Below are 25769 nucleotides of genomic sequence, written 5' to 3'. Positions count from 1 at the left end.
GGGACAGAATATTCACTTGGATTTATAGAAAGAAAGGAAAAATTAACCCTATTAATTTTGTGGTCACCATCTTAATCAGTTATTCACATTTACCATCATAAATAGTGGAATTACCTATTCTGATGCAATACAATGTGAAGTACAGGTCATTTATTCATTATTCTTGTCAATTGTTTAACCTGAATCTAATCAAGCCTTAAGTAACTTCCAATTTACAGGAAAATAAGTGATATCTAATTAAATACTCCAGGAAAAAAACTATCAAGTAAATTTAGAATCTAGGTCATTCCAGAAGACATCTTGCCTGCACTGAAAGTGCCATGAAAAAAAAAAAGAAGAAGAAGAATAGAGCCACTGTTTCAGATTAAAAAGGAGTGAAAAGACATAACAAATGTAAATTGGATTTTGGATTAGGGAAGGGGTGGGGGTGGAAGAAGAAAGAAACTATTAAAGGCATTTGAGACAACTGAGAACATTTGACTTTGGATCAGATATTAGATAGCACGGTAGAAGCATGGCTAATGCCCATGGTGTTTGGTTCACAGAAGTAGGAAAGCACAAGGCAGAATGGGGTTAAGCAAGGTTTATTGAAGCAGAGTGGCTGACAGCCCGGCTGAGCCGGAGATGGTGTCAGCCCCAAATGCGAGAAGACCTGAAATTTTTATGGGGCTTGAGGTGGGCTTTTTCAAAGGTGGGAATATTTCGGGCCGACAAATGGGCGGGGAAGGGAGGAAAGTCCAGTGAGCACGTAGCATTGCCAACCCTGACTTTACAAGATCTGGTTCCCACAATAACGTGGGGTAAGGGAGAGGGCCGTCCTGGACCTAACACCTGGGTGTTAAGATAACCCTGTGGTTATGTAGGAGAATGTCCTTATATTTAGAGGATGCAAGCTGAAGTATGCAGAGGTGAAGTTTTACAGTATTTCCAACTTGTTTTCAGATGGCTCAGAAAAATAAAAGCATCTAATTTGGAAAGATAAAGAAGACATTGCAAAATGAAAACTGGTGATTGGTGAATATAAGTGAAGGATATTCAGGCAGTCATTGAATTAGTTTTTCAACTTTTCTGTAAGTTTAAATTTTTCAAAAGTTGCATGTGATGGGGAGGGAGTACGTTTCTCCGAATTATTCTTTAATCACGCCTCTTTATTTAGTTCTTTCTAATCACTCCATTTCTCTCTCATCCGTCTGTCTATTATCTATCTACCTATCTATCTATCATCTATCATCAATCAATCAAATATGTAGCTATCTAATTTATCTATTTAATCATCATCATCTATTTTCTCATTTGTTAAATCTCCCATTATAATACAGGCTTTGCGTCTGATTTACTCTTGTATTCTAATGCCTAGCTCAGGAATGACTACGGAAAAGCAATTCGATATATTGAAAAATTTTAAAGTAAACTGAGTTATTCTCTTCACAACTATAAAAATTAGACTAGACTCTTTTCTTCTCTTTTTATTGAATAAAAATCTTAAAAATCATGAGACAGCCACTGGGATTCTCTCGAGCCTCCTTCTCTCACATCCAGAAATCCTTTCATGGAAAGCCAAGTGAGTAATGAAAATTACAAGTAGCCAAAGAAAAGTAAATGCGGGTAGTGTGGTTGTGGGTATTATTCATTCTTCATTACTTTGCCAAGTAGATATTCCCCAGTGTAGGTAGGTTATGACTACAAGAAAGGGTTCAAACTGAGCAAATCAAATCCTAGAAAAAGGATCAGCTTTAAATTAGTTATCATTAGTAACTGATCAATATACAAAATGAGAAACAATTACTGTATTAGAGCTTACATTTCATTTTCCTTGTTCCTTGTATTAGGTATTTGTGTTCACATTTAGCTGTTGTAAAGAAGCTGAGGTTTTGTAAAACACCAAAAGGATATTTATTGTCATTGAACAGGATCTCAGGTTAAAATTCACACACACACACACACACACACACACACACACATGCACACATACCCCTCCCTCTATGAGACTTATACCCATCTAGTGGTGGCATATCCCAATAGTAATTTTAGTCCTTTTGAATAACTTGACCTCTTAATAACTAATCAAATGGTTGAACTCAATACATAATCACAGTAAGAGCACCATAAATAAATGCACAATATACTTATGATTAGATCAAATAGAATCCCTCATGGCCCACAGAGGCAAAAGAGAGGGCAGAGTTTATTTAACAAAATTGTTTTGAATTTCTAAGATAAGTAATACATGTACTTAATAACATATTTACTTTTGTCCGAATAACATTTCTAATAAGCACAATGGAAAACAAGTTTATTTTATTCCTACTGTAGTCTGATACTTTTTATAGATGTAGCTTCTAAGATAGTCATTATTATAATTTAAAATTTAAAACATGTTTCTTGATTTTGGATCCCTAGTGAACAATTTTTAATCTTGCTTTATTCATCTATGGCTTAACATTTTTCCTCTGGACAATGGAAAGAGCAAAAAAACAGCAATTATTTTAGCATGAAATAGTTCCAAAATATGTTCATAACAGACTATTCAAAAACATAAATAAAAACACAAGTCAAGTGAACGGAGGCCAAGTTTAAGAACACTTCTGCAATTTACATTTAAAAACCATTTAAACTATTTGTCCAAAATCAGCAATCAAACTGATATATAAACAGAAGAAACTTTACATTAGAAAAAGAGTAAATAACAAGATCCTCATTAGTTCCATGGCAGTAGCTTCACGTAGAGTGAGTGATGGTGATAGCGCAGCCTATGGCATCAGAAATAGATTGAGAGCCACCCCTTACTAGGTGGGTGACTCTGAACATCTGTGAAATGTTAACAGTGATATAATAACAATACCTACTCCCTTGTGACTGTAATTAGGATTAAATGAGATAATAATGGACTATTTTTAGTGCATTGTCTGCCACATGGTAATTGACAAATATTTTGATGATAATGATGCTGAAGATGAGGACAAGTATGAGAAGTAAAGTGCTTTGATAAGGCACAGTAGAAAGAAACACATGAAAATCTCTCTCCAGGGCTTAAGATGATTTTAAAGGAGGTATAGTGAGTGGAAAGAACTATCTTTTGTGAGTCAGGCACTGTTGGCCTTGAACCTAGCGTTACTAGGATTAACTATGTGGCCCTGGACTTCATCTCTCCTGATGAAGTTCATAGTTATGTTCAATGAGGAGGTGCCTTGATCTTCCAACTCTAACCTTTTATCTCTTCTTTATATACAAAGTGGGCTCCCATTAAGGAAGAGAGCTAATGGAACACTCCATACTCAGAATTTGAGTTGCCATATTTAATTGATTGTTTTATTTTATTCAAATAAAGAGCTCATTTATATCCAACTTTCAATGAGAGAAATTAACCATGTCATGACTGCCCGTCCCAGGGAAACCACACGTGGAAGCGGCCACATTTCTATCCCTCCTGAGGACATGCCTTGAGAATGAAACACAGACAAAACTTGAATTTTAGTTAGTCTTTAATATAACTCCAACTTTTTAAATAGTAAACAAAGATGTAAGTAAAACACATCCAAACATGTCATCTATCAGTAGTTCTGAGTAGTCACAGTGGTCACTGTTGGAGCTGAGGTCAAGCATATTTTAAGGAGATATGGTCTACCCTGTTTCAGTAGGATTTATACTCTGGCAGTTGGAAGAAAGAGGTAAGGCTTATTTTGTGCAAAGTGTATTCTTCTCTCTTCTTTACTTAGCATTTAAAAAAATGGTTCATTTTCTTTTTATGTCGAAAGTGCCGTAAGAACTAATGGGGCTGTTCCTTACTGAAGTAAAATTAACTATACGAGTCTCATACATTTCTGGGTCAACTTTGCTGGTTAAATTCCCTCAGAATTAGTGATGCATAGAAAATCAATTGTTAAGAGAAGTTAGCACACTTGCATACCAAAAGCACAATTTAGAACTGACAATACAGGGCTCTGTGGTACATAGTGCCTATGAGCAGTTTCCTATCATATACTGAGGCCACAGAACTTCCCTGGAGAACAGATCCGTTGTTGGCGTAAACTGTAGTCACTGTAGGCTTCTCTGACAGAATATTCTGGATGCGGAGAACCTATCAGAGATACAAAGGATTAATATGGAACCACCATACATCTGTGTGACTCAACCACCAATATCCCTGTCTTCCACAATGACACAATGATTAAGAGGACATGCTGCTGAAAAATAGCAGTTACCAATTTTTTTTAATGTTTAAATTAAAGTATTTTCTTAAACCTTCAAAGGAAGTACTTTCTTCAACCATCTAGTTATTTCATGCCAACACAGGATTTAGGGCTATTATAGTAATTGAGTGCTAATATAAGTACTTCCACACTAATGTGCCTACCTTCACACTACTTCTAGCATGAACAAAAGTAATGTCATGTGGTGAGCTGACAATAAGCCAGGTATTTAAAAAATTGCCAGTATACCACATAGGGAGGGCACATGTCTTTGTAAAAATGCCTTTGACTAGTTGCCACCATAATTTAATACATCAAAAGATTACCTTTCTAAAAGTATTTGAACAATGCGAAATTTTGCCAATTATTGGCTTAAAGCAATTGTAAAACCACTACATTAGTTTATTGTATTACTGGTTTGAAAGAACGAAACAAATCATTCCCCGTGACGGTTTATTGTATTATTAGTCCAAAAAGACTTGAATAATTAAGGCTGAAAAACTAAAAGTATAAAAACCTCTGATGAAGGAGGATTGTTTGGGTCATAAATGAAGAGCTTCTGGCCATTAGGATGACAGCCTACCAAGATGTCCCCCGAGGAAGGATCAATAGATAAATTATCCACCAGTGTATCCAATTTGAGTACCTTCCAAATGAAAAAATGTCAATACCTAAATGGCATGAGAAACTTGATTAAATAATTTAGGGCTAACCTTCTCTGCCTCTACGTATGGGGAGGGGAATTACAAACATCTCCCTGCTCCCGCCCCTTTAATACCAATATTGCTTAAAATAAATTTAATAAACTGGTTCACAGTCACTTTTTATCTCTCTCAAAACTAAGAAAGTTAGGGTGATAATCAATCTCTCTAAAAAATGAATTACTTTTCCCTTAAAAGATGCACAATGATCAGTTAGCTCAAAGAACTCATTCAAAGCAAAATGGGAAAGTCTTAATCTAAAATATGTATTGTCAAACAGGAAGAAAATAATAATGGTGTGGAACCCAATTCCCACCTTTATTTATTATTGAAAGAATTGACAATGTGCATAAATCTTCATTTCAGGATTCATCTTAGTCTTTTCAATTGTCAAAATTCTCACTGGAATTCATCAGGTGCCATCGGTACTGCAGAGAATGGGATCTAAATCTGAGACAAATATCACTCCCAACCCACTGCTGCATCTAATCACAGCCAGTTCTCATGCTTGCCAGCAATAGGAGACTTGGCCAGTTATAAGATGCGAATATTGAAAAACCCAGAATAGCAATATTGGCAACCCTATTCTTTTCTAAGTGAGGAATTGCTATATTATAGTATAACTATGTGATTTCAAAGCATAATAATGTCTACTTTATATGTAAAAAGAAATATTTTACCTTCAGTTGAGTTAAATTCATATTAGGATGCTTTTCCAAAACATGAATTTCATGAGCCAATATATCAGCAACATAGATGTACCTTTGCAGAAAGGATCACTGGTTAGAGCTCCATGACAATGTAAAGCTTCATTAACACAGTATGCAAGAATAAGTCTTTATAACCTACCAAGAAGTTAATCAGTGATGTGCCCTCAAGGAATGCTTGATAAAGGTCAATTTGTTTTTAAAAAGTAAGCTTTCAAAATCAATTCAGTGTTGCTACAACAATCACGGAATTGTTAAATTATTTTTCAAAAGGCTTGTAAGGAAAAATAATATAGGACAAAATTTTGAATATAAAGTCTGTGATATCTGCTACTGAATGGACAATAAACACATGTTTGGTACAGAAAAAAGTTTTTATATTCTACAATATAATTTGACATTTCTGGGTATTATTTACATGTTACAGTACAGAACACATTTTACTAGAATATTTATTAATCTCATTAATATTTAGTAAAATATTTATTAACATACAGAGAATTTGAAAAGTAAGAGCTAAGTATCTATTCAGAACAATCTGTCTGCATCTAAGAAAGGTGAATTAATGGACTACTTTATGGTAATTTTACTCATTGAATTGACTGCTTCACGGCAACTGTTCTATTGAGCAATTATCATGTGTAAAGCCATGAACTCAATATTGTGACAGATACAAACATGAAGAAGACACAGCCTTTTCCCTGAAAAGTTTATAGTGCGGTAGAATCAGACTGGTTTGTACACATTCAACAAATAATGCAGCATGATTGGTACCATAAGAACTATTTCAGGTCTAAAGGCTAAAGAAATATCTAACTCTTAAGAAGACAGAAGGGTTCACAAAGGAAGGGGCATCTGCAGTGATATGGAACTGGAGACTGGATCTGAGAATATGACCTCTTAGGCAGAAGAAAACAAGTGAGCAAAGGCACAGGGGCAAGAATGAGAGGGGCATGTTTGCAAAATAATACGTTCTTTGTCTAAAGCACGGAAAGTATGGAAATGGTAGAAAAGGGAGGTTGTTGTTAGCCTATTAAAGAAAGTCCAATTTTAGCCTGCCTTGATTTAATAAGCAATTGGGTTTCACTGAATATTTAGAATAACAAAGAGGCATAATAACAAGTGATCAGTTCCATTCAACAATTACCCAGCATTTGCTCTGCACCTGGCAGTGCTCAGCAAGAAGAGTCAAAGATGAAGCAGACACAGCTCCCTCTTTTGGAGGCTCTGAAAGGCCAGTGGAATATACAAAGACGAAATTGGCAACAGCAGCAAAAAATGGAAGCAAACTGAAAACAAGTTGGAAGGAAGTGTAATATTCTAGCCAGAGAGGATGAGAAACTAAACCAGACAGTTATGAATGGAGAGGAAAGGCGGCGAGAGTGAAGGATTGACGCACAGGTAGAACCAACGCGACATGCTCACAGGTTGGATAGGAATAGTGAAAGAGAAGGAGTTCAAGCTGAAGCCTGCTTTATTATTATTATTATTATTTTAGCTTGAATGATTGGAAAGTTTGATTCTCAGAAAGATTAGAGCTGGGAAGAAAAATAGGTTTGGCCAGAGAGGTTAGATTGGGTCAGTTATAAACAATTTAAATTAGATGATTACACATTCATTTTCTGTAATCAAGAAGAAAGAAGAAACTGTGTCACGAAAATAAAGACATTTAGTTGTCAAGGAATGACAAATTTATTTCATGTTATATTTGTACTAGTATAAACTGTTCAGTGTGCTAAGGCAGTAAAAGAGAAAGTTAATAGAGAATTTAACATCTTTTCTATAGGCTGTGGTTGGATATATAAAAATAGTGAGTAATTTTGGAGGGCAATTTGGCAATATCTATTAAAGTTAACATTTAAAGGAGTCATTCTTTGAGCAAACAGGTCTATTTTGAGGGTCTGTTCAACAGAAACACTTGTACAAATGTGCAAATTAACACCACATTTAGCCAGCGTCCAGCTGGCGTGTGAACCCAGGCCTGTACGACTCTAAAATCTGAAGATTTAACTATTGTATTACCATGCTACCCTCAGGAGTTTTTTTCTCAAAAAAATATTTAGATAAATTTCAGGGGTAAATGAGAAATACGAAATGGTTTTTACATAGAAAAAAATAAATTACATATTCATCAACAGAGAATTGGTTAAATTAGTTTAGAATCATCCTTAGAATAATATGCAGCCAATAAAACAAGATATATTTATTTAAAAGAAAACACCTTCCTGATATTTTGAATGTATACATAAGTATGATCCCATTTTATTAAAAATTACATTTATAAAATTAAATTCTACAATGATATTGTATGTAAACATGTTTACATATTAATATATAGTACATATAATTACATATTATATATAAAGATTTTATGTATATTTAATAACATATCACTTATATATAAATATTACATATATCGCAGACCAAAAATATTAAGTAAGCTATTTCCACAATGAAAAAAGCATTTGGCCCATGACCATGACTGAAAAGAAATGAAGCTACTTTTATAAGGGATCATACTTTTTATCAGGTGAAATGTTGATTCCATTTGCTGAATCAAATCCTTCTGCTACCACTTTAACTTCATCTGGACTGTAGTAAACAACATTTGTCCAGTGTAAGTTCAAGTATGTTTCCAAATACTTCAAGAAAGGATCAGAGAAATAGTGGTCATTGGTGGCATAGAAATGTGCAGGTCCAACAGCTATTATATCATTTGCACTGAAAGAAAAAAATAACATGAGAGAAAAAATAAAAAGCCAGTTGGTCTCCATGTTAAAGATTAGGTATCCAGAAGGTTTACACAATACATGCTTTAAATTTTTGGTAAGAAGTTTCCCAGGAAAAGCTCAGCTAAAATCCCATGGCTATCAGTATATACAATCTACTATAATATCATCTGACAAAGAATCATTTTGTATAGTGCCAGGTAATTTGAAGACAGGTCAAGTAAGGCAAGATTATTATTTAAAAAAAGAAACTTGGTGCCAAAGTATATTTTTTGTCAGCAAGAAATGTAGGGTTTAACCACAACATGTAGGGACACAGCTATCTATAGTATAGAGCTGGACAGAGCATCCTTGGCTGGCAAGCTAGTTGGCCAATAACATTTGCCAACTAGCCAAAAACATTTGCCTAAGCTTCCATTTACTCAGTTGCCAGATTTTCCTGAGTTTCTCTGCTTGGTTATTAGTCAGACTAAGGTTGACTGTTCAGTTTCTACCTGATTCACAAAGTCAACCAGCCAAGAATGAACAGGCACTCAGTAACACTTGCAGAGACAGATAATGAAATTGCCATAGTACGATGCTTCAGGTGAGAGATTTATATGCTAAAAACAATTACATTTTAAAACCAGTTAGGCAAGGGTGTTATTAAATTTAAATTCCAATTACCCAATGCAAAAATTTCTGAAAGCACTACTTTCTCCTTTGTTAAATAAAAAACAGAGCTACAGGGTAGGTGGGTCCCTTCTTTCCAAAAGAGTTCCATCATGCAGAGGCTGCCTGGGTGGTATTTACATTCCTATTTATTATAAAGTGCATTTCTGGAAGAATGATTAGAAGTTACATGCTTCTCTAGATAGGAAAGTAGAAATTAAAAATATTCATCAAGTTCAAACTTTAAAGAAGCAGTAGACTAATGCAAGCTGAGTCGGGGAGGTACACATGATTCTCATTTAACCACATTATCAACCAGCTCTGCATTCTTGAAGTGGTAGCGACACACTTCCAATTTGAATCCCTCCAATCTGCAGGGCCATTAGCTCACAGATATCACTAACCCTGTGAAAGCACTTTGCATTAGTCCTGTGCAAAACATACAAACTCCATGTAAAGCAGGCTACTCTTCCTTGGCAGGTAAGGTATCATTGTTAGTTGGGTGATGCGTCATCTGAGATGGAGGGTGACAGCAGGAAAAATGGTGAGGTTTGTCTTTTACTCCCAGATGGCCCTGAAGAGCAGCTCCCCTGTAGTCCAGCGTTTCATCATTTCTCAAGGGAGTCCGCAGAGAACACGAATTATTTAATGAGGGGCACTGACTTTCCCTGCTTTACAAGGAAACTATACACACACACACACACACACACACACACACACACAAATATGTGTGTTAACTCTCCTAAAAGGTGAAGGGACCACCATGGGGAAAATCTGAAAATGCTAGCGATAAAATGGAGAGTGAACAAAAGGACTAAGTACCTTGGAAGAAGCTCATGCTTGATTGTTTTTAGATGCAAAAGAGAATTTTCTTCTTCTTCGAATTTAAAAATTTCCACTGTATTCTTGAATTCTGGGTGGTTTACAACAAAGAGATAAACTGTGTCATCTAAAAAATTGAAAGAACAGAGTTAATTTACAAGACATAACCATAGGACCTCTGGGCAGACTGACATTTAAATACCATGGGCAAGGAAAGGTTGAATGTCTAAGCTGTTAGACGACCTAACGGATCATCCTTCTTCCCTGTCTTTCTCATCACTGTTTGTCTGGTGTTATTTCTAATCATTGGTCCCCTGACCTTTAAAAAAGAATGTTTCCCACTCCACATACAGAATTCATGAATAATATGTTTATAGTTTAATTCAGAAATATAGCTCTTTTTTTAATGCAATGGTCATAGGTCTATGAAAAGGTTATGAAAGCTAAATGTTCTTTCAAGTGTTAACTATTAGAAATTTCAAAGGGAGCATAACTTACTGTTAGCTGAACAGGCAAATGATCAACTTATTTGTATGAAGAATACAGAAATAATTCATGAGTTAATTGTTCTTCTCCTAGGATAGGTATGATCTGAATCTATTTTCTTCTTCGAATTTAAAAATTTCCACTGTATTCAGAAATATAGCTCAGGCACTTAAAAACCATTATTATAAGTTTCTTAATGTTGGCTCATCAGCTCTTACCGCTGTCTATGAAAGTGCTGATACCATGTGGATTAAATGAAGCTAAATTAAACCCACGGCTGATTCTTAATTCCAATGCCCTCGGGTTTTCATCTTTTAGATCCATCATTAGTATTCCGCCAGGATTATCCGGTGCAAAACTGTGGAGTCCTGGATATTTTAGACCCTTGTCAAAACAGAGGAAAAAGTTAAAAATAAAAGCTTAAGTATTCTTATGGACTAAAGTGGGAACTATAAATAAATGACAAATAAAGACTATGGTTAAAAGTGGTGGCATAAAGCTACAAACACGAGAGCGGAGAGGAGACAATAGAAAAATTAATAATTGGGAGCTGAAAAGCTGAAAGACGAATAATAAATGCTTTTTCTGAGTTGAGGCAAAAGACTAGTGGTGTCTCTTCAGAGGGTAACTAGAAAGTTGGTGGACTCGGAGATACCAACTAGAGTTGAGGGCAGGGACAAGTGAAAGTTTATAACGGACTGTTGACCCTCAAGCCTACAGCCTGCACTTTGCTTCTACAAAGCCAGAAGTCTTGGTGAATGGAGTCAGTCAAGACTCCTCTCCTTGTCTCACACCCTATATCCGGATAATCCATCTGCAAATCCTGTTGACTTTACCTCAAAAATATATCCCTTCATAAGGATGTGAACATCTTTCACCACTTCCTTCCTGACTGCCCTGGTCCAAATCATCACCACGATGATGGCAATAGCCTCCTAACTGGCCTTTCTGCCTCTGTCCTTAACTCCCTACAGAAATCCAGTCTCGTATGAGTATCCAAATTTTGTCAGATGTCACGCCTCTGATCAAAACTCCTATCTCACTCAGATTAAAAGTAAAAATTCCTGTGATAGTCTAAAGGCCCTATATGTTCTGCCCTGCTCACCCTCCTTCACCGCTCCCACTCCGAAAACTCCATCTCCGTGCCCTTATCTCCTATTTCTCTCATGCTCACTCGTGCTGCTTTGACTATAGTGGCTTCTTAGATGTCAGTCAAACAAACCAAGCACATTCCACTTTGGGGCCTTTATACACACTTTTCCCTCTGCCTAGGAGTGCTTTCTCCCCAGAGATTTGGGTTCCTTCCCTCAATTTCTTTAAATCTGTGCCAAATGTCACTTAGCGACATTTGTCATATATACATACTTATGCATATATTAATGGCAGCCTGACTCCACCCTCACCACAGCTGTCACTCTCCACTCCCAGGACCTGGATCAGTGAATGGCATATAGTCTGTCCTTTCCCCACTGATTCCAAATCTCACCTTTATCATGTACTAGATCCTTGTCTACATATTGGTCTGTTTGGGGACTCATGTCTAGTCTTGCGCCAATATGCCATTTTTTAATTACTACAGCTTTATTTATAAAATATGAGTTATAGATAGCTAGCTAGATATAGGTATGTATGTGTGAATATGTGTGTATCTATCTATCTATCTATCTATCTATCTATCTATCTATCTATCTCTCACAAGTCCCCATACCCATACTCATTGCTTTACCTTTATACAATAGTCTTAAATGTTTCTGCTCATTTATATTTCTGTGTAAATTTTGGAAATTAAGTTGATGTTCTCAATGGAATTTTTATTATTAATAATAATATTATTACTAGTACATTTTCTATTTGGTTTTTCCTAGTGCATGGGAAAGCCACTGAGTTTTATATGTACATACTGAATCCAACCATTGCACTGAATTCTCCTCGTAAGTCTAATAGCCTGTTAGTTCAAATGATCTCTTGGATTGTCTAAAAAACAGGTGATTGCACTGTCTGAAAATAATGGCAGTTTTTTCTTCTTTTCTACTTCATATTTCTCTTTCTCATTTTATGGATTATTAAGAACTCTAGTAGATTACTGATGGCTATAGTGTTCGGGGCATTTTCTTCCTTTTCTAAACATTAATGGGAAGGCAGCTGTTTCACCACTAAGAATGATGTTTGCTGTAGGTTTCTGGCAAGTTTCCTTCTATTTCTAGTTTTCTTGGAGCTTTTAATCAGGAATGAGTATTGAATTTTATTTAATGCTTTTTGGCACTCACTGAAATAATCTAGGACTTTCTCTTTTAAATCTTGCAAGTCATACTTTATGCAGATTTAATAGTACAAAAAGTCTCACTTTATGCACAGAGCTGGACACAACAGAAATTCTCTCCAATTAAAAAAAAAAAAATCTTTCAAATTACATAACATTAAGGATGGCAGGCCCAGTAAGTAGAATAAACTGGAATTATGCTATTGCTCATGGCGGTGCCACTTCAGTGGTTAATAATCTCTATTCTTTATCAATACCCCATAAATAATAGCATGGTTTCCATGCACAGATAGCCCTATCAGGGATGGTGATAACTATTCACGGTTATTTTAATTCTCCCTATCATTCAAATCAAACTGTTTTTTTTCTCTTTTTTTAAATTTTATTTTATTTTTACTTGCAGTAAAATACACATAACAAAATTTACCATCTTCGCCATTTTTAAGTGTATAGTTCAGTATTTCTATGTCATCCAATTCCTCATTAAGTGTGACGTTAGTTTTGAGGTGACTGTCAAAGTCATAACTATGGTACAGGATGGGTTGGATGGACTAAAATTATTGTAAGAAGAACAAACAACTGCCATGACGTAAGAGTTATTCATTTAGAAAGGAGAGTATTCTGGGCAATATTAGAGACAATACTGAGAAATTACAAAACAGCAGTAAAGTGGGATTGTTTTTAAATTTGACAAAAGAAAAGAAAGTCATATAACCAAGAAAGGCTACATTAAAAAAAAAAAAAAACAGAAGAAATTCTGTAACATGCTAAAAATCACTTTGATGGTAATATGCCCCTCAGCTGAAATGGCTATACGTTTACGTGCTTGGAGACCTCCTCCTAATTCAGATTTATTCCGATAAGGAAAAAAATCTTAAAACAGGTGAGTTCTGGATTACACAAATCTCTGAGAACACCTCCTTTGAAAAAAATTAAAATGAAAATAAAAAAGCAACTGCCTTCAATTTTACTAAGGATTTTTGCGTATCTAGTTATGAATATTTTTGACTATTATTCCTAACGTTTTTTCCTCAGCCTATAGACATATACAAGCATGTGCTTCTAAGCAAACTCAGAGTCCTTCTAGAAATATAATTTTACTCATTCTGTGTAGGTAAATGAAACTTGTTTAAACTGTATTTTTAAAAATTTAATATAGATATTGGTGTTTCTGCCAAAGCCCACAGTATTTGTTTTTTACCTTGGTGGTAACAACCAGCTGCTCACAGTCTTTCATATAAAAACCATCAGGAGCCTGCAGAGTGATCTAACTCTCATTCTCATCTAAGCTGAGTTCTCTCACCTTTCTCATAAGTCTGACAACTATTTTATTAGTGTTGCGACTCTCTTCTAAAGCATCTCCAACTTTTTCAGATCCCTCCTGAGTCTCAGAGCTTGAAAGTAATGGATGCTGAGAGGAAACAGGATAATTACAGGCAGCTTTCAAAGTTCGATACTTCTTCCTCAAGAAAAATCAAACCCATGAAGACACTGAGGACCCTCACCTTGGCCCAAGCCAGGGAAGGAGGGTGGTCAGAACTTCCTCATTAGCCCATTTACAGTCTTCCAATTACAGTGGATATTGGTGTAGGCCGGCATCACGCAAGTTAGTCAACTTCAAAGTTTTTCTAATGTAAGCCTAGAAAGGTTATTATTTTCCAGTTTATAAGAATTAAGGCACAAGTGAAGGGTATAAATAAACTCAGCTGATGACTTTCCACTTACGATAGGCTATTCAGAGGGGAAAGAAAGAAAGAAAAAGCATTGGCCTTGTCTGGGAAAGTATTGGTATATTGTTTGAAAACAAATAATGGCAAGAATATTAGCTCAAAATTGAATATCTAATGGAAAAACAGGTAGATGTTGTATTTAAAATAGTATAATGTAGAAGCAAATAGTATAATAGATGTTGTATTTAAAATAGTATAATGTAGAAGCAAATATTCACGATAATGCTCAAAATATCTTTTTCAATAACAAACTTTTAGAACACAGATTGCATCAGAATATTTTAGTACCATGCAGTGGGGTCATAAAAAGCAATAAATCAATTGGCAAAAACTTTTTCATCTCTACATTTATCTAAGTTTGAGGAAATTTTCTAAGGTCCTGTTTGACCTGTCTTTTTTCAGAACACATTTTTGAAAGTGAAAAATTTTAAAAGTTACTGCTCTGCAGGCCTTGTCAAATTCCCTTGTACCTCCTCCACTGAGGCTGGGAAAGGAAGAAGTACTCACCACACTAAAGAAAGCCAGACCATTGGGAAGTATGTCAATATCTTCAGAGCCAGCTTCTGCAAATTCAAGAAATAGATAAATGTCATGTTCAAATTTTATTTGTTAAATAGAGCATAACTAGGATTTTGTTTACTTTATCAGTGTCTGTATCTTTAGGAATGGTTCTGATTTTTTTCCAAGAAACTACTCTCTTCAATAAACGTCAGCCTAAATCCCTTCCTGCAGTGAACTTTTGACTTTAAATGTTAGATATTTTATGTTTACTCATATCAAAGTCAAGTAATCACCACATTTCCAGCAATAATACAGAAAAAGTTGACATCTGTACACTCTTATGATAAACATCCAGATGTCTGTACAAAAGTAACTGACACCAGGGGAATATTACTTTCAGAATGAAGGGCTCATAGTCAGTTAACCATGCAAATAGCCTTGTCCCTTTCTCTGCTCATTCAATCTGAAGCAAACACAGCCATCTCTCTCATTAACAGAGAAAAACACCTGGGATTACATAGTCCCTCTTTAAAAAACAATGACTGCTTGTTCTCATAAGCAAAGAAAGTTTTCTGTTTAATCTTTAAATTTAAGCTTTAAATTACAGGGCAAAAAACCTAGCAAAAGAAAATTAATGACAAAATACCGTGCACCTAAGCCAGTTGAAGCTTTTAACCCTTGTCTCTGAGGCAGGCTACTATTTCTATTGATTGTTTATTGATTGTCTGCAGTACCCTCTACACGGCACAGCAAATAATTAGACATAAGACCTTCCCAGGGGTCTCACTGTGTAAATTCTGCAGACAGATAATAAACCCAAACACAAGAAAGGAGGAATAAAAATGGCTTAGATTAAGCCAAATCATGACACATTCTTTGACTCTACCAAATTCAATCATCCCCCTGCAAGACTTCTCCAAAGGATTTCGCCAAGATTATTTCTAGTTTGTCAAAAACAAACAGTATCTATACAGCCATTTTGGTTTTGATTCATGAGTTCGTATTTGGCTGGTTGCCTTCAGTGTCGCTGGCTCTACTGTAGTGGAGAAAAGTAAAAGAAAATAAAAATGCCAACAACTTCACTTTGTAAAGATGACCCATCTGCCTGAAAGGAGATATATATCAGCTTAAGCATGGTATAGTGGAAGAGCTTTTAACCTGGGGTCTGTGGATCCCTAAGGAACGAAAATGGGTTTCAAAGAGTCTATGAAACTTTTGAAATTCCATGCAATGTCTTCTGTATGTATATATGAGAAATTTTCTGTGAAAAGAGACCTGAACTTTCAGCGGATTCAAAAAAAGGGTCTGTGATACTATACCCCCAAAAGGATAAGAACCGCTAGACTCTAGTCCCGTAGCGGTTCTCAACTGGTAATGAGCAAGGACCAGGGGAACTCTACACCACACACACACACACACACACACACACACACACACACACTCTAGCCCAAGTTTTACTTTCAGGATCCATTTAGTAGGAGCTCAATTAATTAAAATTTGTTGTTCCTGAAAAATTATTTCAGATAATTTAACTTCAATGTGTACATGCTTACGCACATAGAAAAAAAGATATATAGGAAAAAATTAACAATGTTTCTTTAGATGGTAGGATTATGAGTGATTTTCATTTTCTTCTTTATATTTTTCTTTATTTAAAATGTTCTACAAATAGTATTGTTTTAATAATCAAAAAGAACAATATTTTTTAAAGATATTTTCATTTCAACTACATGGTAACTTCTTTCTGTTTAATCCTATTACCTAATACCAAGAAAAAAATAAATACATTTTATCTGTAGCTATCTTTAGACTATTTTCCAAGCCTAATCTCCCATCTTCATTTCTATGACCATTACTACAGTAGGCTTTTATCATCTTATATCACCTCTTTGTTGTGATGACTGCAAGGGGAGTCAATACTGGAGAAATTTTTTCTCCAATAATAAAAATAGTAGTAGTAGTAGTAGTAGTAGTAGTAGTAGTAGTAGTAGTAGTAGTTGTAGTGGTAGTAGTAGCAGTAGCAGCTACTAACACATATTGTTTACCAAGCACCTTGTAACTACTCCTTGTAACTACTTTATATGCATTATTTCAAATAACTTTCATAACCCTAGGAAGCAATACCATTATCTCTTATTTTAGAGTAAAGAATATGGAGACTATGAAAGTTTAAGCCAATATTTCAAGGTCACGGCCTGGAAAGCTGGGACTTGAGTCCTTTTGTTCTGACTTAAAAGTGCATAGAAAAAAAATACAACCTAGCATCTAATGAATTTTCTGTCAGAACCATCCTCTGGTTCCTCTAAAGACACTTCACTCTGTAAATGCAACTGCAGTCAATTCCATATGTTGGCTTTCCCCCCAAAATGTTTGCTTCCATGCTTCTCACCAAGATCTTCACTGATTCATATCCTGTACTTTCCTTCAGAACCTCTTTCAAAACCCCCTTTCTCTAGAAAGTCTTCTAGCTTAGCACATCTGATTTCAATCCCTTCTTTTTCCTTTAGCAATGATCTATCTGGGTCAGAGATGGCCAACTGGTCCCCAGCATCCATAGTCCCCTTCTTCCTTTTCGGCTACAGGCTCATGGCAACATAGCTACAGACATTTCCTACCCTTTCTTAGTGGTAGATGTGGTCATTTGACTAAGTTTATGTTAATGGGATGTGACGGTACAGGATAGATACAACTACTAGGTAAAATAAAATAAAAATAATATTCATGTAAGTTTTCTTTCTACTCCTTCCTCCTGGGAGATGGCAACAACTGGAGTTCTCGTCCTGGACCAAGATGGAAGCAATATGTTGCAGAGAGTTGTGTTGCTGCCTCAGCTCTTTGTTCCAGAATGACCACCTAGAACACAAGCATCTAATCACTCTAGGCCATTTGCTTGTCTTTGGACTGTCATGTAAGAGGAAATAAACTTATCTCTTCTCTAAATTATTTACTATAATGTCATAACAGCAAATCAGTCTTTACCATACTTAATAGAGTATCCGATATGTAATGTAGCCTATTATTTTCTACTTTTTTTTGTTCGCTAGTCAGGTATGTGTGTTAATCACTCTGGGAGATGATACTATATAGGGAAGAGAACTGCAAAAGTTACTTAACTTCTCCAAGCCTTGGGTCCTTATCTCTTATAAAAAGAAAAAAGAAAAAAGAAAAAAGATACCTGTCTCACAGCAGTGGGTTTTTTTTCTTCCTACTCATAGATTGTAAAGTACTTCATTACAAGGGCTTCAAACTTTATTGGTGTTTTTTAAAATCTCCCAAGCAGCAGTTATTATAAAGATCTTGATTGCCAAGTATATAAAGTTGTTAATTAACTCAAAAGAGACAACACATTCAAAACTTTGTTTTAGTTCAGGACTCTGAATGCCAGCATTTTCAAAGACATTTAGAAAATGTTTTAAACTTTTAAGTCTCAAATAAAGCTAACTAGCTCTTGTCATTATAATTTTTATTATTTAGATATTGAAATTATTCCAAATCTTGGGTGCGTAAAAGTTTAGTTTTTGTCTATAAAATACACTGAGAAGAAACACGAAAATGGAATAAATAGTGAACTTACTTTCTGTCCCACAGAAGGTACATATCCTGTATGATATGTGGTAGATGATTATTATCATTAAAACAGAAATACATAAGACGATATGATATGCATAAAGCACCCAAGAGTTGCAAAGAGTTCGTTTTCAGTCATGGTAAATGTGGCATTGCAGTGTGTGTGCGTGTGTGTGAAGTGGAGGGGAAGGGAAAGTGGTCTTACCTCTTGGAGGGATTCCTTGACCTCGAGTACATGGCTACTACTCTTTTCAAAGTGGAAATTAAAAATGAGACCCTCTCTACTCTTGCTGCATATCATAAGAAGTTGTTTTTGCCTATAAGAGAAAGTATGCCCAGCCCACTGTTATTCCTTGTAATCAAAGACCACTGAATAAGCAACTGTTGTTAAAAACATATAACCACAAGCTATTATTAACCATTATGCATCAATAACATAGCATGCAACAAATGTTCGTATAGCGTGTGCTAACCACAGAGCAGAAGAAAAAAAAGAAAGAAAAAAAGGCACAATTCTAATTAGATCTAAAAATGTATCCCAAATGTGCTTCTAATCACTCATCGCCTTCGCTCTGTTGCCTTTTGAAGTGCCTCAGAGGCATTAAACACTTCACAAAAGGGGCCATAGGTGACATATTTCCTCATTCTTTCCAATTCCAGACAGCAGCTCACACACGTCACAACATAAAGGTCACAAATACAGACAGACGCTTGTTCAGAATACAAATGTTGTTGGGCTTGTTTTTCTCCCAGGAGCCCTTCATCCCAGTAAGTTGTAACAGTAATACATTTGGCAGTCTGTCCTGTAATGTGCCAGGCTGTGCCCTATTGTCTACTCTGAGGTTTGAATTCACAGAAGGTAGGCTTCACAAGGCCAAGGGCTGCTTAATAATTTGACAATTATTAACTCAGTAGCAAAAGTAACCTTAGAGATCACTGACTCAACCTCTCGATCTTGTACAACATCCCCCCCACCCCCGGATGCCAGCTGGCTTTTGTTTAGTGACCAATTCTGAGGGGACTTTTTGCGACGGCAGCCAGAAGGCAGGATGCATGGCTGAGCTTCTTGGGATTCCAGACGTTAGTCCTTGAATTGTCTGTGTTATCTGTCACATCTCTAGTCAGTCTGGTATTTGATACTGAGTTTGTATCTTCCTGACAAATGTTTGGGCAACTGAAACAAAGAGAAGCTGCAGAAAGAAGAGGCCAAGGAGTCCAGGTGAAAGGAGACAGGACTGGGAGAAGTAGAAAAGTAGTAACAGTAAAAAAAGAGACAGAGAGCCTAGGAAACAGATGTGTAAAGAAGGAGAGGCAACTACAGAACCGGAAAGAAACTTTGAAGTGGAAAAGGCTCTTCTGAAAACTGATAGGGTTCATGAAAGTGAAATCTTCTTGTGTGTGATCAAGAAGGATCACTACTTTGTTTTTGCTAAAAGAGCACTGTGAACCCCGTCTGGAGAGAATGTGGTTAGAAATATGACGTATTCGGTTTATGTGTGGTGCCAATTTGAGGGCAATATAGCAATGACTATCAAAACTTTAAACACATGTGCTAACGATCTCATTGTTAAGGGTTTATCCTACAGACAAATACCAGAGCTATATGTACTACAATGTTCACTCCTTTGTTTGTACTTGCAAAAAACTGTAAACACCCAAATGTGCATTAAGAGGAAATTAGTTAAATAAATCATGGTATGTGCTAATACTAAAAAGAATGAGGTACACCTACATGTGCTGATGTGGAATGCTGTTTACACTGCATTCAGAATCAAGCAGGTTGCCGAATATAATCTTATATATACTAAGTTACCACTTGTGAAAAAATAGATGTGGATGTATATGCATATATAGGATACCTCGTTTTATTATTTTTTACAAATATCTCTGAGGTATACCTGGGTTTTTTGTTTGTTTTTTGTTTTGTTTTGTTTTGTTTTGTATTTGCATTGGAAATATCAGGAAGGATAAAAAAGACACTTCATCTCAGGTTATTTCTGTAGGGGATAGAGATTTTGTTGAGAAAATTTTATTTTCCATTTTACAACTTCTTTTCCTTCTGTCTTACCATCACTAGCTGACAACTAAGCTAATGAGACACAGATCTCGGTGGCCACATATGACGAAGAATACAGACTTTACAAAAACAATTTAGAAAAGTCATTAAGCAAGTAAGAAATAAAACAATAAACATAGGATTATACAAATAATTAATAAAGTGCAGTAAGAGTAAAAGAGAAGAAATACAGGGTGCACAAGATCAGAAGAAGTTGGTTGAGAGATTTCGTTGCTCTAATGTGATTTTTCCCTCAATAAACAGTAACTGCATGCCAAAGTACTATAAATTAGTTTTTGAGCATTGGCGGCCAAAAAATATAAGGTGTATAAGGAGCATTTTCTCATGCTTACCGATGCCTTTAATCAGGTGGCAGTTTAGAAGGTCTACAGATTCCACTTCTCTGGAGGCTTTAAGTCGATTCCTGTTAAAAAAAAAAAAAAAATTTATCTGTTTATGCATTCCCTGTTTTGTTGCAGGAAGGGTCTAAATAGGCTTATTAGCCACACAGAAAATACAGCATAAATCTAAAGCAAAGAGAAGATAGAAAGACAAAAGTAGGAATATAAACAGCACATAAATGAAGTTAAAATAAAAATATATACCACAAAGTCTTCAGGTGAACATGGGTTGTAAAAGAAAATCAATAACTCAACGAATAAAACTTCTAATGCAGGTTCCTATGCAAATATAAACCTGGAACCAGGTCACATTTCTCGCAGCTCTAGTGCTATGGGAAGAGCTCCAGATGCAGAACCAGGAGCCCTGTCTCACTTCTGAGGACCCAGGGGAGCTGAGAAATGCTCAGCCTTCTGCAAGATGACATAGTGACTGAAGGGGACCAACAGAAAACGGCATTGTTCAGAGCCACAGAAGACACTCCACAAATAGTTATTAAGAAATAAGTTAAGAAATAAGTGGAGAAGGTCCCATCGCCAAGACAATATTTACTAGGGTGATAAAGCGCCGCCCACTTTAGCAAAACTACTTGCTATGGCTGTGTCACAAAAACCAAGGTGGAGAAACAGTGAGAAAATGTTGAGCTCTAGTAAAATATCTTCCCCCTTCCTTCCTACCCTAGAGTAGAGGGCCACAGAGATGTGTTTGGGCAAAGGCATGTGGGATCTATTGTTTTGAAGGCCACATACTATAGGCTTCGCCTTTCTTCTCTCATTGTCTCACCTTCTCTTTCTGTTCTCTACACTCAAAAATAATAATAGTTCTCGCAGAGTAGTTTACATTTTCCAAAGTAGTTCACATATCCAGTCATTTAAGAGACCAAAGGACAATTTTGTCTCTCTCTTATTCACATCCTTGACAGCTTCTGACTTCTAGACACTGAATATGAGGAAGCCTTCCAGTTTCTCAACAAAATGGAAGAAAGCCTAGGCCTGGGTTACACAGAATCACCAACAGGTGGCGGCAACTACTATATATGCTGTCAATGCATATCGTACATAAAGTTTCTAATTAAAGTGTCAATCCATATGTATGTGGAATCATAGAACTCAAATAGAAAACTTAAAAAACTTAAATTTCAAGAACTTAAATTTCTTGAAACAATTCATCAATAAAGCAATAAAATAAAAATAAATGGATAAAATAAATATGTAAAATATATAGATGGAATAAAAATTTTAAATAAATAAAATATAAAAAAAGCAACAAAACATACACTATCTCTCACATTTACGAGTTGCAGGAGAGATTTCAAGGGAAAACATGTATACTTAGGTTGTTGCTGCAGCAGCAGCAGCAGTAACATTAGTGATGTAGATACTGTAGCAATAAGACTGCATGACCATGGACAAGTCAGTCCATCTCTAAAGGCCTCAATCTTCTTTATCCATGAAATAAAGATGGGACCAGATGACCTTTGAGGTCCTGCAGACATTATATGATTCCAGAAAAAGGTGTAGATATGTCAGTAGGTCACAGCAGCAGTTTTCATCAAGATTCCGTATCACTCGTTTGGGTTTCAATTTTATGCAACTTACTATTATGCCCATTTGACTATACAAAAACAGTGATAATGATGATTATCATCTACCTTTTCCAGAGATAAACTATATGGATAAAATAAAATTCAGATGTATTTGGACAGTTTAATATGGGGTATTTTTCAGAGTCCACCTAGGTTTGCATAAGTGACTGATAATTACGCTTTGCTAATAGGTCAACAATCTTGATGTAATTGTACAATATCATTTCTAGATATGCAGACTGATTGCTATTAAAACTGAAGTTAAATAAGGGTTGTGCATAACTTCTAGTTAATCAAATATTGTTTTTTTGTCTTTCCTTCATAAAAGAGAGGATTTTGCTTCCATCCTTTGTGGCCCATCAACAGCTTCAAATTCTTTCAGTAGAAAACTGCTAGGTTTTTTGTTTTTTTTGCCTGGCAGGACTATTCGTTCCCTACTCTCTGATGGACTTCTGGATTTCAGGATGGCAAACCCTATCAGCTGACAAACCTAAAGCCATTCTCACCCATTTCCTTCCTTGAACCATTCCATTGCAGAGGCGGGCAAGCCAAATATTTGCTTTCCCAGACTCCTTTGTATTTAGGGATAATCATATGACCCAGGCTTTGGGGAAAGATATTTTTGTTTCTGAAAGAAAAGGCAGAGACAAGAAAAGAGCTAAATACCATCACTCTTTCTCCCTACTTTATGATTTGACCACATATACAGTGCTTGGGACTACGATAACTAGTCAGCATCCTTAACATGGCAAGTATGAGGTCATGAAGCAAAGGATCTAAGAACAAAAATATAAGAACCTATTCCTTGATGTAATCATCGACTCAATGGACAAGTTCTAAAATGACTCACCTACAGAGCTTTAATCATGTGAGAAAAATAAGCCCCTATTTGTATAAGCTACCATTAATTTGATGTATGTCCTTGCAGCTGAAAGCATTCCTAAATGATAATAGATCTAGGAAGTTTGGAGAATATACAAGAGAGAGCTATACAAACTTCTTTGGACTAGCAAATCAATAAGTTTAAATGCATTCATGCTAAGAAAAAAAAAGATAAATGGTACAAATACAAATAAGTGATATTTTTGCTACAGCCTCCTTGCCCCTTAACAGTATATGTCCATCGCATGCTTATGATGGACTAGGTCAGAGATGGCATGGCTGTTGCCACTCTGCTGTCATGTAGATATTGTAATCAATCACAGCATGCTTCCCTGTAACCCGGAGCTAGCCTCAGACACAATGTTCCAGGCAAACGCTACCAGTCTATTAAAATGGACACTTAAGATGAAAGCTATTTGCCTTCTCTGTTCTAGGATCGTTTTGTTTTTCTAACTTTTATTTTTCATTAACATTAGGTTATTTTCCTTTTAGTTACAAGTACATGATAGGCATAATACAGGAAAGAATATACACTGCCTACCTTCAGCTTAGCCAGCAATCATTCCCCAAATGATGGCCACTAAAAAGGTGTACATCAGGGTTCTTAATCTGAGGTCCAGTGACCTTCAAGGAGTCTGTGGGTAAAACTAAGGGATCCATGAACTTAAATGGGGAAAAATACATTTTTAATATAAACTTCTAACAGAAATTGAGTATTTCCTTTGATGATGAGTGTAGGCAACAAACCATAGAACTTTCTATTATTAGCATCTTTAACTCTGTCATTAATAGAAATAGACATTGTTATATCACATATCAGTTGTTTTAAATATTTCAGAATACCATTTATACTCACTGCTATCTCAAAATATCTACTGTTAGACATTCACTTACCTCTAGATCTCTTTAAGGCTTTAATAAAGAAGCCCATGTTATTATATCATACATTAGATTTTAAAAATAGTTTAGCAACAGTATTCAAGTATTTAAATTAGTAATAACTTAAATTGTATTTAAGTTTGTTTTGTAATCCTATGTGTTTTGTTTTATGCATTTACAAACATGATGCTGAGGAGTCAAGTCTTCATCAAACTGCCAAAGGGATCTATGGCATAAAAAGTCCAAGAACTCCTGCTTGCACATCACTGTCATTGCAGGTAACTTTTACTGAACACCTACTGTGTGTCTGGCATTGTTCTAGCACTTTATAAGAATGACTTCATTTATGTTTCACAGTCCCACTATGGAACAGGTAGTATTATTATCCCAATCCTATAGTTTAGGACACTGAGACACAGAAAGGTGAAATAAAAAGCCAAGGTCTAAGGTATATAGTAGAGCTAAGAAATGAATTCAAGCTATCTGGCCACAAAGCATGAGCCAGTGGTCATTGCCATTAAATCGATCAACGTTTCTTTCACTTGGGAAACAGCGCTACCCATCCAGAGTGGAAAGAGACAGGGGCCGTTGGTTGCCATCTTGCCTCCGTGGGTGGCAACAGTAAGAGGGCACCAGGCGGTGGCATCAACATATCTTGAGCAAACTGCGGCACAGTGTCTGTTACTACCAGGCATTGCTTTGTTCCACATCTCACTGCCTCTGAGTTTACAAGCCACTGATGGGGCTTTATCTTTTAAATACAGACTTAAATACAGACAAACAGGGGCTTTATCTTTTATATACAGACTTGTAAAACCCTTTGGAATTTACCCCTGGGGCCCCCTGTAATGCTTGCACTTAGTAACTAAGAATCTGTGCTTAGGCACGCAAAGCTGGGAAAAGTTTAATTCTATTTATCCATCTGGGACATATTTATGCTAAAAAATTATTCATGTTTAGTTGAAATTTAAGTAGACACCGTGGGGGAGAGAAATAACTTGAGTGCCAAAGTACCACCTCTAAAAAATAGAATAATGAAATAGAAGGCCCCAGATTACAGCAAAAAACAAACAAACAGAAAGACAGTTTTTGAAGAGCCTTTCCTTAAGGGAAAGTGAGAACATGCTGCTTTTCGAAATAGATTTTAAGGATCTGAAAGGAAAAATGCAGTGCATTTGAGCGTGCCACCAAACTCTGTAAAAAGTAGGTACTTGATGTTCTGCAATCATACGGTCACCAGATAAAATACAAGACGTCTAGTTAAATTTGAATTTCAGAAAAATAATAAATGATATTCTAGTGTAAATATGTCCCTGGTATTGCATGGGATATGCTTACAATAAAAAAAATGATTCGTTGTTTATGTGAAATGCAAATTTACCTGGGCATCCTGTATTTTTATTTGCTAAATCTAGCCACCCATCACTCATCTCAACAGTCTCACATTCGCAGATTTGAGGCTTCAGCTATCCAATGAAGTTACCACCCTATAAAGTCGCTGCTCAATAAAGTATATTATAGTCAAGTCTTATAAAGAAAAGATGCACTAAACTGTAAATTACCTATCAGGTGCATCCTGTGTAAATAAGCTTTATTTTCTTTTTCTTAGGTTTGCAAAAATAAC

The 25769-nt window shown here is 35.8% G+C and overlaps 1 protein-coding gene across 1 annotated transcript; it reads right to left on the bottom strand.

Annotated features, from left to right (window-relative positions):
* Nucleotides 1–3464: 3464 nt before the first annotated feature.
* Nucleotides 3465–24197, bottom strand: PON2 (paraoxonase 2). Its single transcript, XM_011364645.2, has 10 exons — nt 24161–24197; nt 23070–23160; nt 20754–20824; nt 14784–14839; nt 10505–10670; nt 9801–9927; nt 8119–8319; nt 5572–5653; nt 4708–4836; nt 3465–4078 (listed from the first exon to the last, which is right to left on the bottom strand). Exons 1-10 carry the CDS (start codon nt 24195–24197, stop codon nt 3920–3922), a joined length of 1119 nt encoding a protein of 372 aa, XP_011362947.1. The 3' UTR covers nt 3465–3919.
* Nucleotides 24198–25769: the final 1572 nt, after the last annotated feature.

This window comes from Pteropus vampyrus, unplaced genomic scaffold (genome assembly GCF_000151845.1).
Source record: "Pteropus vampyrus isolate Shadow unplaced genomic scaffold, Pvam_2.0 Scaffold4, whole genome shotgun sequence".
In the NCBI taxonomy this organism is placed as follows: Eukaryota; Metazoa; Chordata; class Mammalia; order Chiroptera; family Pteropodidae; genus Pteropus; species Pteropus vampyrus.
The sequence above is the reverse complement of the archived record's forward strand: the minus strand, read 5'-3'. Positions and strand labels throughout refer to the sequence as shown.